The sequence below is a fragment of the Heterodontus francisci genome, chromosome 7 (assembly GCF_036365525.1).
Source record: "Heterodontus francisci isolate sHetFra1 chromosome 7, sHetFra1.hap1, whole genome shotgun sequence".
NCBI classification, from domain to species: domain Eukaryota; kingdom Metazoa; phylum Chordata; class Chondrichthyes; order Heterodontiformes; family Heterodontidae; genus Heterodontus; species Heterodontus francisci.
Window position 1 is genome coordinate 6637798 of NC_090377.1, and position 14368 is coordinate 6652165.

The window sequence follows — 14368 nt, forward strand, 5'->3', positions numbered from 1 at the left end:
CAGGGACACCCGGGCGCGAACATAACCGCGGAAGAGGGGCAGGCAATCGGGGAGGACGGAACCCCCGACGGCCCGCAACCTGGACCTGTGAATTGCCACCTTGGCCAGGCCCAGGAGCAGACCGACGAGGAGATCCTCCTCCCGGCCCAAGCCCCTCCGCACCGGGTGCCCAAAGATCAGGAGCGTGGGACTGAAGTGCAGCCAGAATTTGAGGAGCAGCCCCTTCAGATACTCAAATAGGGGCTGCAACCTCGCACACTCCGTATAAATGTGGAACACGGACTCGTCCAGGCCGCAGAAAGTACAGCTGGCCTGGGAGTCCGTGAACCTACTTAAAAGCCTATTGCACGGGACTGCTCTGTGCAGCACCCTCCACCCCAGGTCCCCGATGTAAAGGGGGAAGACTCCCGCGTAGAGAGACCTCCATCGGGGTTTCCCCTCGCCGCCAGATGGCAACGCGGACCGCCAGGGCGTGTCCGGCCGGCTGACGAGGGCGAGGAAGTGGAAAGTGTGCAGGAGCAGCCCGTACAGGAAACCCCTCCGCGCCGATTGGAATGGCATGGAGGGCATTCCCGAGAGGCGGCTCGGGTTGTGCGGGACCGGCTCCCGAGGAGGGTTTCGGGGCCTGGGTCCGATGAGCAGTTCCGGCCCAGCGGGGGTCAGCTCGGCCGGGATCGCTCCGCACTCCCGAGCCCCCTCGCCACCCGCAGTGAGGGGCGTCCCGGGGGTTTCGGCTACTCCTCCGCCCGCCGGACCGTCCCCGGAGTCGGCCGCCCGGACAGCCGAGGCGCTCTCCTCCGCCGGCGGGGGAGCGCCCTGACTGGAGGCGACCATGTTCCAGACTCGGAAAAGATCCCGGTAAAAGACAGGCAACTCCCTCAGAGAGGCGCGGCTAACGGACTCCACCGGGAGCTGCGTGTCGTCTTGAAGGCAGTGACACTGGCGGAAAAAATACGTCGCCAGCGCACACCATCTGGGAGGACGCTCGACGTACAGGTATCTCTGCAGGGTCCGAAGGCGGAGAGTCGCAGCCTGGGTGCGGACGCACACCAGCGACTGACCGCCCTCCTCGATCGGGAGACTCAGGACCGCGGCAGAGACCCAGTGTTTCCTCTTGCCCCAGAAGAAATCGACGAGTTTCTTCTGGATCTTGGTGGCAAATACAGGGGGCGGGGCCAAAGTGACCAACCGGTACCACAGCATGGAGGCCACCAGTTGGTTTATGACCAACGCTCGGCCCCTGTAGGAAAGCACTCGGAGCAGTCCTGTCCAGCGCCCCAGCCGAGCGGTGACTTTCGCCTCCAACTCCTGCCAGTTTGCCGGCCAGGCTTCCTCAGCGGGACTAAGGTGGACTCCCAGATAGAGGAGGTGCGTGGTGCTCCACGCAAAAGGTGTCATCTCCTCCGGCAGGGAGTCCACCCGCCACTGACCAACCAGGAGTCCGGAACATTTCTCCCAATTGATCCTCGCGGAGGACGCGGCAGAAAAGGTCTGCTGGCAGTCGCGCATCCTCCGCAAGTCAACGGGATCTGTGATTGCGAGGAGCACGTCGTCGGCGTAAGCCGAGAGGACGACCCGCATGGCCGGCTCGCGCAGAGCCAATCCCGTCAACCTCCTGCGAAGCAGGCACAGGAAGGGCTCCACGCAGATGGTATACAATTGGCCGGACATGGGGCACCCCTGACGCACTCCTCTCCCAAATCGAAGGGGCGCCGTCAAGGACCCGTTAACTTTGACTAGACACTCTGCGGCGGCGTATAAAAGTCGGACCCGGGACACGAAATGCGGCCCGAGTCCGAAAGCGCGCAGAGTCCCGAAAAGGTAATCGTGATCCACCCTGTCGAACGCCTTCTCCTGATCGAGGGAGAGAAAGGCGACCGACTGACCAGTCCTCTGGGAAAGATGGATCAGGTCCCGGACCAGGTGGATGTTGTCCTGGATGGACCGGCCCGGGACCGTGTAGGACTGGTCGGGGTGGATCATGTGGGCCAGCACGGAGCCCAGGCGGGTAGACATAGCCCGGGCAAAGATCTTATAATCCGTGCTGAGGAGGGAGACCGGACGCCAGTTTTTAAGCAGGCGGAGATCGCCCCTCTTCGGCAGCAGGACGATGACCGCCCTGCGCCACGAGAGGGGCATCTCCCCGGTCGCCAGGCTTTCCCCCAGGACCCGCGCGTAATCGTCCCCCAGGACGTCCCAGAACGCCCTGAGGAACTCCACGGTCAACCCATCCAGCCCTGGGGATTTGCCCCTCGAGAGCTGGTGGAGGGCGCCAGTCAGATCCGCCAACGTGAGCGGAGCCTCCAATCCTTCGGCGCCCTCCGGGCTGACCTGCGGCAGGTCCTCCCACAAAACTCTGCGCGCATCCTCGCTGGACGGATCCGGAGAGAACAACGCACTGTAATACGTCCGGACCAGGAGGCCCATTCCCTCCGGATCCGTGATGGAGGATCCGTCGTCGGCCAGCAGCTCGACGAGCTGCTTACGGACCCCCCGCCATTTTTCCAGCGAGTAGAAGAAGGGTGAGGCGCGGTCCAAATCTTCCAGGATCTGGATCCGCGACCTCACGTACGCGCCTCGGGACCCTATGAGCTGCAGGTTCCTCAGCGCGCCCTTCTTCTCTTTGTACGCCTGCCACAGGGCCGGGTCCGCGACGGCATGACCGAGGCGGGATTCCAAGTTGAGCACCTCCCTCTCAAGGCGCCCGATCTCGGCTTCCCGCCTCTTGGTCGACCCCTTCGCGTACTCCTGACAGAAGACGCGGATGTGAGTCTTGCCCACATCCCACCATAGCCTCAAGGAGGGGAAGCCCCCCTGCTTCCTTCTCCAGTCGGCCCAGAATCGACAGAACGAGTCCCGAAATCGCACGTCCTCCAGCAGCCGGTTGTTAAAGTGCCAGTACGCGGACCCCGCCCGCGTGCGGAGCGGAGTGAACTCCGCCCACACCAGGCGGTGGTCCGAGCACGGCACCAGCCGCATGGAGGCCGCCGAAACGCGGGAGACGTACGCCTGCGAAATGTAGAGGCGGTCGATTCGCTACCCCCCTCCTCCAGACCTCCATGTGAAGGCGCTGGAGTCGGGATGGAGATTCCGCCAGACGTCCACCAAGTTAAGGGAGCTGATCAGTCCCCTCAACTTCTCCACCGACGCTTGGCCGCGCTGGGGACCGGAGCGATCCCCCACCTCGAGGGTGCAGTTAAAATCCCCCCCGAGGATGATGCACTCGCCGCTATCGATGGAGCTCAAGAGAGCGGACACTTCTTCAAAGAAGCGCGCTTGCAAAGCACCGGGCCTGGGCGCGTACACGTTCACAAAGTGGAGCGGCACGCTACCCAGGCGAACGGCGAGGTGGAGCAAGCGGCCCGGCACTAGCTCCTTGACCCCCAAGATCTCCGGCTGAAAAGTCGGGGCCAACAAGATAGCCACCCCACTAGAAATAGGGGTGAGGTGACTCATGTAGACCCCACCCTGCCACTCCAGGAGCCAGGTGGCTTCGTCTCCCGGAACGGTGTGGGTTTCCTGCAGAAAGCTCACCGCGTATCTCCCTTCCCTAAGGACTGAGAGATTGTGAAATCTGCGGTGAGCCCCTCTGCTGCCGTTGATGTTGAGGCTGGCTATGGTTATCTTCATGTCAAAGGTACTTAAAACCCGTCACCAACAGCTCACTGTGAGGAGGGAGTGGAAGTGCACCTGGCCCTCCACTCCCCCAGCAACCCATTGAGGAACACATTAAAACGGCGCCTCTCAACCAGTTTCACGTCCGCGCGCTTGCCCGCTATCTTAAGGGCGGCACGGACGGACTGGATGATCAGCGCCAGATTCGACCAACGGTCGAGGGCCAGCTGAACTTTATTGCGGCAACCCCTGCAAGCCGCGAGGAAATCCCGGAGTTCCGCCGTGGGGATGAGAGGAGATTCGGTGGGAGGCACGAGGGACTCCACCACCTCACTGGCGATGGAATCAAGATCATCCTCCGTGCCCCGCACCGAATCCCCATCCTCCTCCGGGTCGTCACCGCCAGCGGCCAACACATCCACCACACACTGTGGGGCGGACGTCCCGGCCGCGCCAGCTGGTCCCGCCTCCGTCACGATCCCACCCCCAGGATCGATGGCGGAGGAGTCCTCTCTGGGTTCTATTGTGAAACTGGAGCCTGTAGGCACCAGCGGTTCAGGACCCCCCTCCACCTCCATCCCCAGGCCAATGACTGGTCCAGGGGAGACAGAAGTTCCGGACTCCGGGAAACCAGCCGGAGCCGAGACTGGAGGCGGCGAGAGGAGGCCATCTCCCGCTCCGCCAGCACCCACAGGCCCAGCAGATGGGGCAGCATTCTCAGTTATAACTGGGTCGGGTGTCTCCTGGTTGGTGGTGGACTCCGGCTGGGAGGCCCGACCCTCTGGGGCCTCGCCCTCCCCTTCATTCAGGACACCCGACCCAGTCGCAGTGGCGGAATGGGCGGTTTCCCCAGGCTCCCCCACCACAAGCAGGGCCCCACTTACTCCTTCAGGAGGGGCCTCACGTACCGGGGCCATCCCCTCCCCTCCATCCTGAGGAATAGGGAGCACCTGCCCGGACTTTGCAGCCTTGGTGGTGGCGGTAGGGGGCACCTGAGGACCAGAAACAGGAGGCAGCTCCCCTCCAACAGATGGGCCCTGCACCTCAGGGCCCTGTGTTATTTCTGTGGAGGGGTGCCTTCTCCTCTTTTTCGCACTTGGGCGCGGAGACTCAGAGACCTCCATGTCATCAGAGGCCTCCGCCTCCGCACCCTTTTTTCCTTTTTTAGTCACCCTGGGCCTGAGCCCAGCCCTGGGACAGGTGGATTCCATGGGAATGGGCTTTGGGCTGAGCTCAGGCTCGGGTTGAGTCAAGGTGTCCAGGGGACGCGCCTCACGATGTTTCTTTTTTCCCCGCGTCTTCCTTCCGCTCGGACGGACGCTCCCCTCCCCGCCAGAGGCTGTGAAAACCACAGCCTCCGGAACCGACTGAGCGGTGTCTGTTGGATGTGCGGGGGGAGTGGGAGGAGGTGCTGTGGAACCACTCTGGGCCGCCGAGGTGGAGCTGGCGGCCGGGAGGTTGGGGCAGTTCTTCCGAACATGCCCCACCCCCTTGCAGACGTGGCACCGCGCCCCGTCCGAGGTCCAAAAGACGCGGTAGGCCGTCCCCTGGAACTCCACATTAAATTGGCCCTCCGTGTCCTCCTCCCGCGCCAGCTGCATAAATAACTGGCGGCGGAAGGAGTAGACATGTTGGAGGCTGTGCTCCCGAAGACCAAGCCGGACTGGGGTGATCCCCGACCTCACCTCCCCCAGATGGTGCAGGTGGGGGAGGAGGAGCTCACTGGGAATGAAGGGTGGGACGTTGGACAACATTATCCGATGCGCAGTGGCCCCCAGAGGGTCCACTGGCAGGAAGGTCCCCCCCACAGTGAGCCCTTTACTCAGGGCCAGGGACACCGCCCGCTCGGTCTTCAAAAAGAACACAGCCTTCCCATACATCTTTGAGGCCGCAACAATGGCCGAGGGGCCGACAACCACGGCCATTGCCTTAACGCAGGCCTCAATAGACATGTTGGGGTGGGGATAGCTCTTCACCCCATGGCTGCATGTCAATAATTTAAAGGGTGACGGGGCCACGTGGGCAGCCACAGAAGCTGCAGCTGCGTAGGTAGTAGAGGGCCCCGCCACCGGTGATGAAGGGCTTGCCATGGGTCCAAGAGCTAAACCCACCCCAAATTGTGGACTTGCACACTAAATAACAGATTCACAGAAAAATTTGAAAAGACAAACAAACAAACAACAGGTTAGTGGAGAGGCTGAGGTAAGAGAGGAGAGGTAAAGACAGGCTGGAAGGGATGACTTGCTTTCTGGAGGTGGTGCTCACAGTGCACTTAAAACAGTCTTTGAAGTTGGTCTTCCGGTCTTCTGGTTGGGGGAGTCGTCTTCACCTGGGTCAGCTGAAGCTGCCCAGGCACTATCTATCCCCTTCCGTCTGTTTAGCTGGGCAGCTTCAGCTGACCCAGGCTTGGCAATTGGGGTGGGGAGGGAGCTTTCCTGTGTGCTTTTGCAGCAGCACAGATTCCTGTTGAATTGGCAGCCCCACCCCTTGTTGTTCCAGCCACTTGTTCCTCCCCCAACAGTCCAAAGTAAATTACTGGTGTTCAGCACCCACCTCCAGACAAAGCCTTGTTTCCACAAAATGTCCCTTTCTTCTCTTTAATGGAGACTGTTGTTGGAGTTTTCCACTGCTTGTTGGTAGCTGCTCTCCCTTGCTCAGTGCAGCTCCTCTCTCCACCTCTGCAACCTCCAACTGCCACCAGCACTCTCAGCTGCACCTCGTTGAGGCTCTCAACACTCAGGCTCCCAAATCAGAGAGCAGCCAATCCCAGTGCTGTACCTGTCCTGGGAGTGTTTGATGGGGACAGTGTAGAGGGAGCTTTACTCTGTATCTAACCCCGTGCTGTACCTGTCCTGGGAGTGTTTGATGGGGACAGTGTAGAGGGAGCTTTACTCTGTATCTAACCCCGTGCTGTAGCTGGTCAGTTGTTTTCTTGAAGCCTGATATAGGGTTTTCACTCTCACTATGAATGCTGGGATATCACTATCCTCCATTACTGTCACTTGGTTCTGAAGAAAAACACTGCAATGTCCAACAGCCAGGGTGACTGTGACAACACAAAGACAGATATACGATGAGAGCGGGTTGGTTAAAACAGGGGTATGATGAGTAAAAATCATTTACTACCAGTTTTGCCACTTTGAACCATGTTTGTGTCTTCTCCTGATTTGTAAGATGCTGACCGGAGTTCAGTGAGTAGCTCTCCAGCCTGAGTTGAAGGATTGCGAATTCAAGTGCCACTCCAGTGCGTGAAGTATAATCCAGGCTGACATTTCAATCCCGTACTGAGGGAGTGCTACGCGGTCAGAGATGCTGTCTCTTGATTTAAGATTTTAAACCGAGGCTTATGTGTGTCCTCTTCAAAAGTATGTCATCAGCTGTAAAGTGCTTCGGAACATTCTGAGTTTAAAGAGGAGGCTGCTCGAACTTTCACTTGGGGGTTTACTGCTCTGGGGGAAATTTCCTTTGCCTTGTGTGTTAACAAACTCCTCAGCTTGATGAACAGGGGGAGTGACAGTCACGATTCTTAACGGATTTCCCAGGGTTGATAGCATTTTGAAATAAAATACTGAGCCTCAGCCTCTGTGTGGTGGGTCCAAAATGGTTCAGTTGCAAAATAAAACCCTCAAGTCACAGAACTCCTTCCTCAGGCTCTGCACGGAAGTGACAAGAGTGGTTTTCCTCCCTCACCTCTTTCCTGGCTCTCTACCCCAACTCCAGAAACTACCCTCTCATTTCAACCAGCTACTGACAAGCTTGACGGTATTTTGTGGATTCAGAACTGGCAGCAGAGAGGTTGGAGACAGACTAACTCAATCTGCTGACTCCCACTGCATGGTCTGCACTCAGGACCAGCTCATCACTCACCCGCCCCAGGATGCTGCTCGGTTACCACTAATATTCAGATTTTAATTGAATGCATCCCTCTCAACACTCTCCCTCCCGAGAAAACAATCGGAATTCTGCTTCCAGTGATACTCTGGTGCATTTTACTTTCACCCACAAAACAAAGCTTCAGTTTGCTGAAATAACTTAATGAGAGTCAGAGGAGATCCTTGTGTGTGAGACCAACTCCACCTGAACAATGCCATAACAACATCAGCACAGTGTTTGGGCTTGTAGGACCACAGAAAAAAGAGGAGGCCATTCAGCTCCTCGAGCCTGTTACACAGCAACAGGAGGAGGCCATTCAGCCCTTTGAGCCTGTTACATATGTTATTCAGCCCTCTGACAATGGCTGGTTTGTACCTTAACTCCCTATATCCTCTCTTAACTCCAGCTCCCTGGTTATCCTTACACAACCAAATCTATTAATCTCAGTCTTGAGACCAGAGCCCCTCAGTCAAGGATCCCACTCAAAGGTGATCAATAAGATCCTTGTCAATACAATAAAAGGAAAATATTGCAGATGCTGGAAATCAGAAATAAAAACAGAAAGTGCTGGAAATATTCTGCAGATCAAGCAGCATCTGTGGAGAGAGAAACGGAGTTACCATTTCAGGTCTGTGGCCTTTCATCAGATACTTGACCATGTTTGCCCCTTGCCTAGACACCTTGGGTACAGTTCCACACACACTGACTCTCACTGGGGTACAGTTCCACACACACTGACTCTCACTGGGATACAGTTCCACACACACTGACTCATACTGGGATACAGTTCCACACACACTGACTCTCACTGGGGTACAGTTCCACACACACTGACTCTCACTGGGGTACAGTTCCACACACACTGACTCTCACTGGGGTACAGTTTCACACACACTGACTTTCACAGGGGTACAGTTCCATACACACTGACTCTCACTGGGGTACAGTTCCATACACACTGACTCTCACTGGGGTACAGTTCCACACATACTGACTCTCACTGGGATACAGTTTCACACACACTGACTCTCACAGGGGTACAGTTCTGCACACACTGACTCTCACTGGGGTACAGTTCCACACAGACTGACTCTCACTGGGGTACAGTTTCACACACACTGACTCTCACTGGGGTGCAGTTCCACACACACTGACTCTCACTGGGGTACAGTTCTGCACACACTGACTCTCACTGGGGTACAGTTCCACACAGACTGACTCTCACTGGGGTACAGTTTCACACACACCGACTCTCACTGGGATACAGTTCCACACACACTGACTCTCACTGGGGTACAATTCCAGTATCAGTCTCTCATGCAGTTATTAGGAAGTGTAACTCTGTATAGTTACACAGTGAGTGACCCTCAGCCTGAATAAACAGTGACTCTGTACAGCTACGCAATGAGTGATCCTCACCCTGAATAAACAGTGACTGTCCAGTTACACAGTGAGTGATCCTCACCCTGAATAAACAGTGACTGTACAGTTACACAGTGAGTGACCCTCACCCTAAATAAACAGTGACTCTGTACAGTTACACTGTAAGTGACCCTCACCCTGAATAAACAGTGATTCTGTACAGTTACACAGCGAGTGACCCTCACCCTGAATAAACAGTGATTCTGTACAGTTACACAGTGAGTGACCCTCGCCCTGAATAAACAGTGATTCTGTACAGTTACACAGTGAGTGATCCTCACCCTGAATAAACAGTGACTCTGTCCAGTTACACAGCGTGTGACCCTCGCCCTGAATAAACAGTGACTCTGTACAGTTACACAGTGAGTGATCCTCACCCTGAATAAACAGTGACTCTGTACAGTTACACAGTGAGTGACCCTCACCCTGAATAAACAGTGACTCTGTACAGTTACACAGCGAGTGACCCTCACCCTGAATAAACAGTGACTCTGTACAGTTACACAGTGAGTGATCCTCACCCTGAATAAACAGTGACTCTGTACAGTTACACAGTGAGTGACCCTCACCCTGAATAAACAGTGACTCTGTACAGTTACACAGCGAGTGATCCTCACCCTGAATAAACAGTGACTCTGTCCAGTTACACAGCGAGTGACCCTCACACTGAATAAACAGTGATTCTGTACAGTTACACAGCGAGTGACCCTCGCCCTGAATAAACAGTGACTCTGTACAGTTACACAGCGAGTGACCCTCGCCCTGAATAAACAGTGACTCTGTACAGTTACACAGCGAGTGACCCTCACCCTGAATAAACAGTGACTCTGTACAGTTACACAGTGAGTGATCCTCACCCTGAATAAACAGTGACTCTGTACAGTTACACAGTGAGTGACCCTCACCCTGAATAAACAGTGACTCTGTACAGTTACACAGCGAGTGACCCTCACCCTGAATAAACAGTGACTCTGTACAGTTACACAGTGAGTGACCCTCACCCTGAATAAACAGTGACTCTGTACAGTTACACAGCAAGTGATCCTCACCCTGAATAAACAGTGACTCTGTACAATTACACAGTGAGTGACCCTTATTCTGCTGAATAAACAGTGACTAGAGTGATAGAGTTATTTACGGCACAGAAGGAGTCCATTCTGTCCATCGAGCCCATGACTGCACTCCACAGAGCTATGCAGTCAGTCCCACTCCCCGGCTCGCTCCCCGTAGCCCTGCAAGTCTATTTCTCTCAGGTGGCCATCCAACTTCCTCTTGAAGTTTTTATTTATTTATTTTATTTCATTTATAGATACAGTACTGAAACAGGCCCTTCGGCCCACCGAGTCTGTGCTGACCAACAACCACCCATTTATATTAACCCTATAGTAATCCCATATTCCCTACCACCTACCTACACCAGGGGCAATTTACAATGGCCAATTTACCTATCAACCTGCAAGTCTTTGGCGGTGGGAGGAAACCGGAGCACCCGGCGGAAACCCACGCGGTCACAGGGAGAACTTGCAAACTCCACACAGACAGTACCCAGAATTGAACCCGGGTCCCTGGAGCTGTGAGGCTGCGGTACTAACCACTGCGCCAATGTTAAAGTGTGGTGACCAGAACTGGACACAATACTCCAATTGGAGCCTAACCAGAGCTTTATAAAGGTTCAGCATAACTTCCCTGCTTTTGTACTCAATGCCTCTATTTATGAAGCCCAAGATCACATATGCTTTACCAACCACTCTCTCAATATGTCCTGCCACCTTCAAAGATCGATGCACATGACCCCCAGGTCCCTCTGTCCCTGCACACTCTTTAGAACTGTGTCATTAAGTATATATTTGCCTCTCCCTATTCTAAAGATCGACACACTGAGGACTTGGAGATGCAAAGATCGATACTGTGCTTGGAGTGAAGCGATAGACAGACTGGGATTGGAGAAGGAGGGAGAGACAGAATGTGCGATTGGAGAAGGAGGATAGAGAGAGACTGTGGGATTGGAGATGGAGGGATAGACAGACTGTGGGATTGGAGAAGGAGGGAGAGAGAGACTGTGCGATTGGAGAAGGAGGGAGAGACAGAATGTGCGATTGGAGAAGGAGGATAGAGAGAGACTGTGGGATTGGAGATGGAGGGATAGACAGACTGTGGGATTGGAGAAGGAGGGAGAGAGAGACTGTGCGATTGGAGAAGGAGGGATAGACAGACTGTGGGATTGGAGATGGAGGGATAGACAGACTGTGGGATTGGAGATGGAGGGATCGACAGACTGTGGGATTGGAGGAGGAGGGATAGACAGACCGTGGGATTGAAGAAGGAGGGATCGACAGACTGTGGGATTGGAAGAGGAGGGATAGACAGACCGTGGGATTGGAGGAGGAGGGATAGACAGACTGTGCAATTGGAGGAGGAGGGATAGACAGACCGTGGGATTGGAGGAGGAGGGATAGACAGACTGTACAATTGGAGAAGGAGGGATAGACAGACTGTACAATTGGAGAAGGAGGGATAGACAGAAGTGGGATTCGAGAAGGAGGGATAGACAGACTGTGGGATTGAAGGAGGAGGGATAGAGAGACTGTGCAATTTGATGGTAACTCACAATGACATTGGACTATCACTTTAGACAGAGAAGGCACTGCTTGTCTAATCATAAACCCAGGTCCAAGAGGTGACAATCTGGGTCAAAATCCTGGAACTCCCTTCCTCACAGCACTGTGGGTGTACCCACACCCCATAGACTGCAGCGGTTTAAGAAGGCAGCTCACTACCACCTTCTCAAGGGCAATTAGGGATGGACAATAAATGCTGACTGAACCAGTGACGCCCAAATCCTGTGAAAGAAATAAAAACGTTTGTGTGGCCCAAGTATTCCACCACTGACCAAGACATCTCCTCATTATCGAAGTTGATCGGGAATCAAAACTGAACATTTAACTGGATTTAATCAGATTTTCTCCAAGGAACCTGTAGGATTTGAAGTTACTGACTGTCTCTGAGATAGAATCTGCCATCAGCATAGCTGGAAATTAGCGACATTTGCCTGCACTGACCCCACACTCTATTACACAGCTGCTGTGTAATAATGTCCCCTCATCCTTCCTGTGACTGTTTCAACCAACTAGATACCTCTGATATAATCGTCCCTTATTTTTCTAAGTCACTGCCCAATGCTTCCACTAATTCTCTCCATCGCAGTGGAACCTGTTTCTCTCTCTCTAAGTATACATCTGGAAGCCCAGTTCTATCATTCTCTGTTGCTGCTTCTATCTTCCTGCATGAGTCTGTGTCTGTCTCCCTGTCTCTCTCCATCTGAAATCTCAGTTCCATCACTGTCTCTATCTCTCTCTTGCTATCTGTATCCGTTTGTACTCCTCATAGTTCTTCTGATCACATTCCCTATCTCTCATCCTCCCTCCCTATCACTGTAGTGTACATGAGGGAAGATACTGATATCACAGCACTCAAGCCTGACTACAAACATAAGGGAACACTTTCTCCCAGCTGATAAACTGCCCTTCAAGTCAGGTTAAGAATGGGGCTGTAAACTAATGTGCAGGTGGAGGCAGCCCTGAAAATGTTTACACCTTTTTTCACCCTCTCCTTGGTAGTTATCAGATTGTTTCTGAGTTTAATTCATTTCTCTCTCGCTCTGGTTCATTTTCCAGGCATCCATTTGTTTGTCTCTTTTATCTTTCTCCCTGTTTCTCCTCTGTTGTTTTTTCTCTCTCTCTCTCAAAGACAAACAAACAGACTCACTTTCGTGTTTCCAGGTATATCAGCAAACCTCCCCACTTTGGGCCTCACATATATAACAGGGACTCTGTTCAAATCTACAACAAAATACTAAACCCTTTGTGTTCACTGCAATCATTTCAACACTTCATCTTCAGTTGGACTAGACCCAAATACCAACCCCCCCGCCTCATTTCACCATTAACACTGCCCTGCTCCCAACTTCAGTATCAACACACAAGCATTCGTTTCTGGACTTATTCCAGAGAAATAAACTGACAGAGACAGTTTGCATCAGACGGACAGTGTTCTTGTTCTATACCTTCGGGAGGAGGAAGGTCTCCTCTTTGCTCTTGTCTTCACCTGGCTCATGGTAAGCCATGTCCTCGCAGCAGCTGAGACTCACAGTGCAGCCCATCCAGGCGAATAGAGTTCAGCACAAACACCCATCAAACTGTGTCCGCTCTCGCTGCTTCTCTCCCCGGGATTGCTCCTCTCCCCCCGGCTCCCAGCCCGGGGCTGCTCCTCTCCACCGGCTCCGCTCTCTGTCTTTGGGCTGCTGTCTGTGGGATTATGAAAGTGAAGTTTTTCGCCTCTCCCCTCCCACACACTGTGTGATGCCAAATGCAGGAAGTCGGGACCAGCTCCCGGTGAGAACCACAGAATCCAACCCCAGAGGCTTATACACTCAACAATTAGACACTCACAACCTTACACACTCAACAATTAGACACTCACAACCTTACACACTCAACAATTAGATACAATCTTACACACTCAACAATTAGACACAACCTTACACACTCAACAATTAGATACAACGTTACACACTCAACAATTAGACACACAACCTTACACACTCAACAATTAGACACTCACAACCTTACACACTCAACAATTAGATACAACGTTACACACTCAACAATTAGACACAACCTTACACACTCAACAATTAGACACTCACAACCTTACACACTCAACAATTAGATACAACCTTACACACTCAACAATTACACACACAACCTTTCCCACAACAATTACATACAACCTTACACACAATTACACACTCAACCTTTCACACAACAATTACATACAACCTTACACACTCAACAATTACACACTCACAACCTTACACACTCAACAATTAGATACAACCTTACACACTCAACAATTACACACACAACCTTACTCAACAATTAGATACAACCTTACACACTCAACAATTACATACACTCAACAATTACACACTCACAACCTTACACACAACCTTTCACACTCAACAATTATACACTCACCTTACACACTCAACAATCACACACTCAGCCTTACACACTCAACAATTACACAAACAAACTTTCACACTCAACAATTACACACACTCAACAATAACACACACTCAACAATAACACTTCAACCTTTCACACTCAACAATTACACACTCACAACCTTTCATACTCAGCAATTACACGCTTAACAATTACACACTCACGACCTTACACACTCAACAATTACACACTCACAACCTTTCACACTCAACAATTACACACAATCTTTCACACTCAACCTTACATGCTGAGAACCTTACACACTCAATTACCCACTCACAACCATACACAATCTCAACCTTTCACACTCAACAATTACACACTCACAACCTTTCGCACTCTACAATTACACACACACTCAACCTTACACACTCAAACTTACACACTCAACA

General features: G+C 52.9%; 1 protein-coding gene across 7 annotated transcripts in view; it reads right to left on the bottom strand.

Annotated features, from left to right (window-relative positions):
• tns1b (tensin 1b) overlaps window positions 1–13255 on the bottom strand; it is a 939527-nt gene extending 926272 nt beyond the window's left edge. For all 7 annotated transcript variants that reach the window (XM_068034709.1, XM_068034718.1, XM_068034717.1 and 4 more), the window contains exon 1: window positions 12974–13255. In XM_068034709.1, the coding sequence (XP_067890810.1) occupies window positions 12974–13069 (96 nt within the window). In that variant the 5' untranslated portion in view covers window positions 13070–13255. The remainder of the gene's footprint in view (window positions 1–12973) is intronic.
• Between the last annotated feature and the right edge of the window lie 1113 nt (window positions 13256–14368).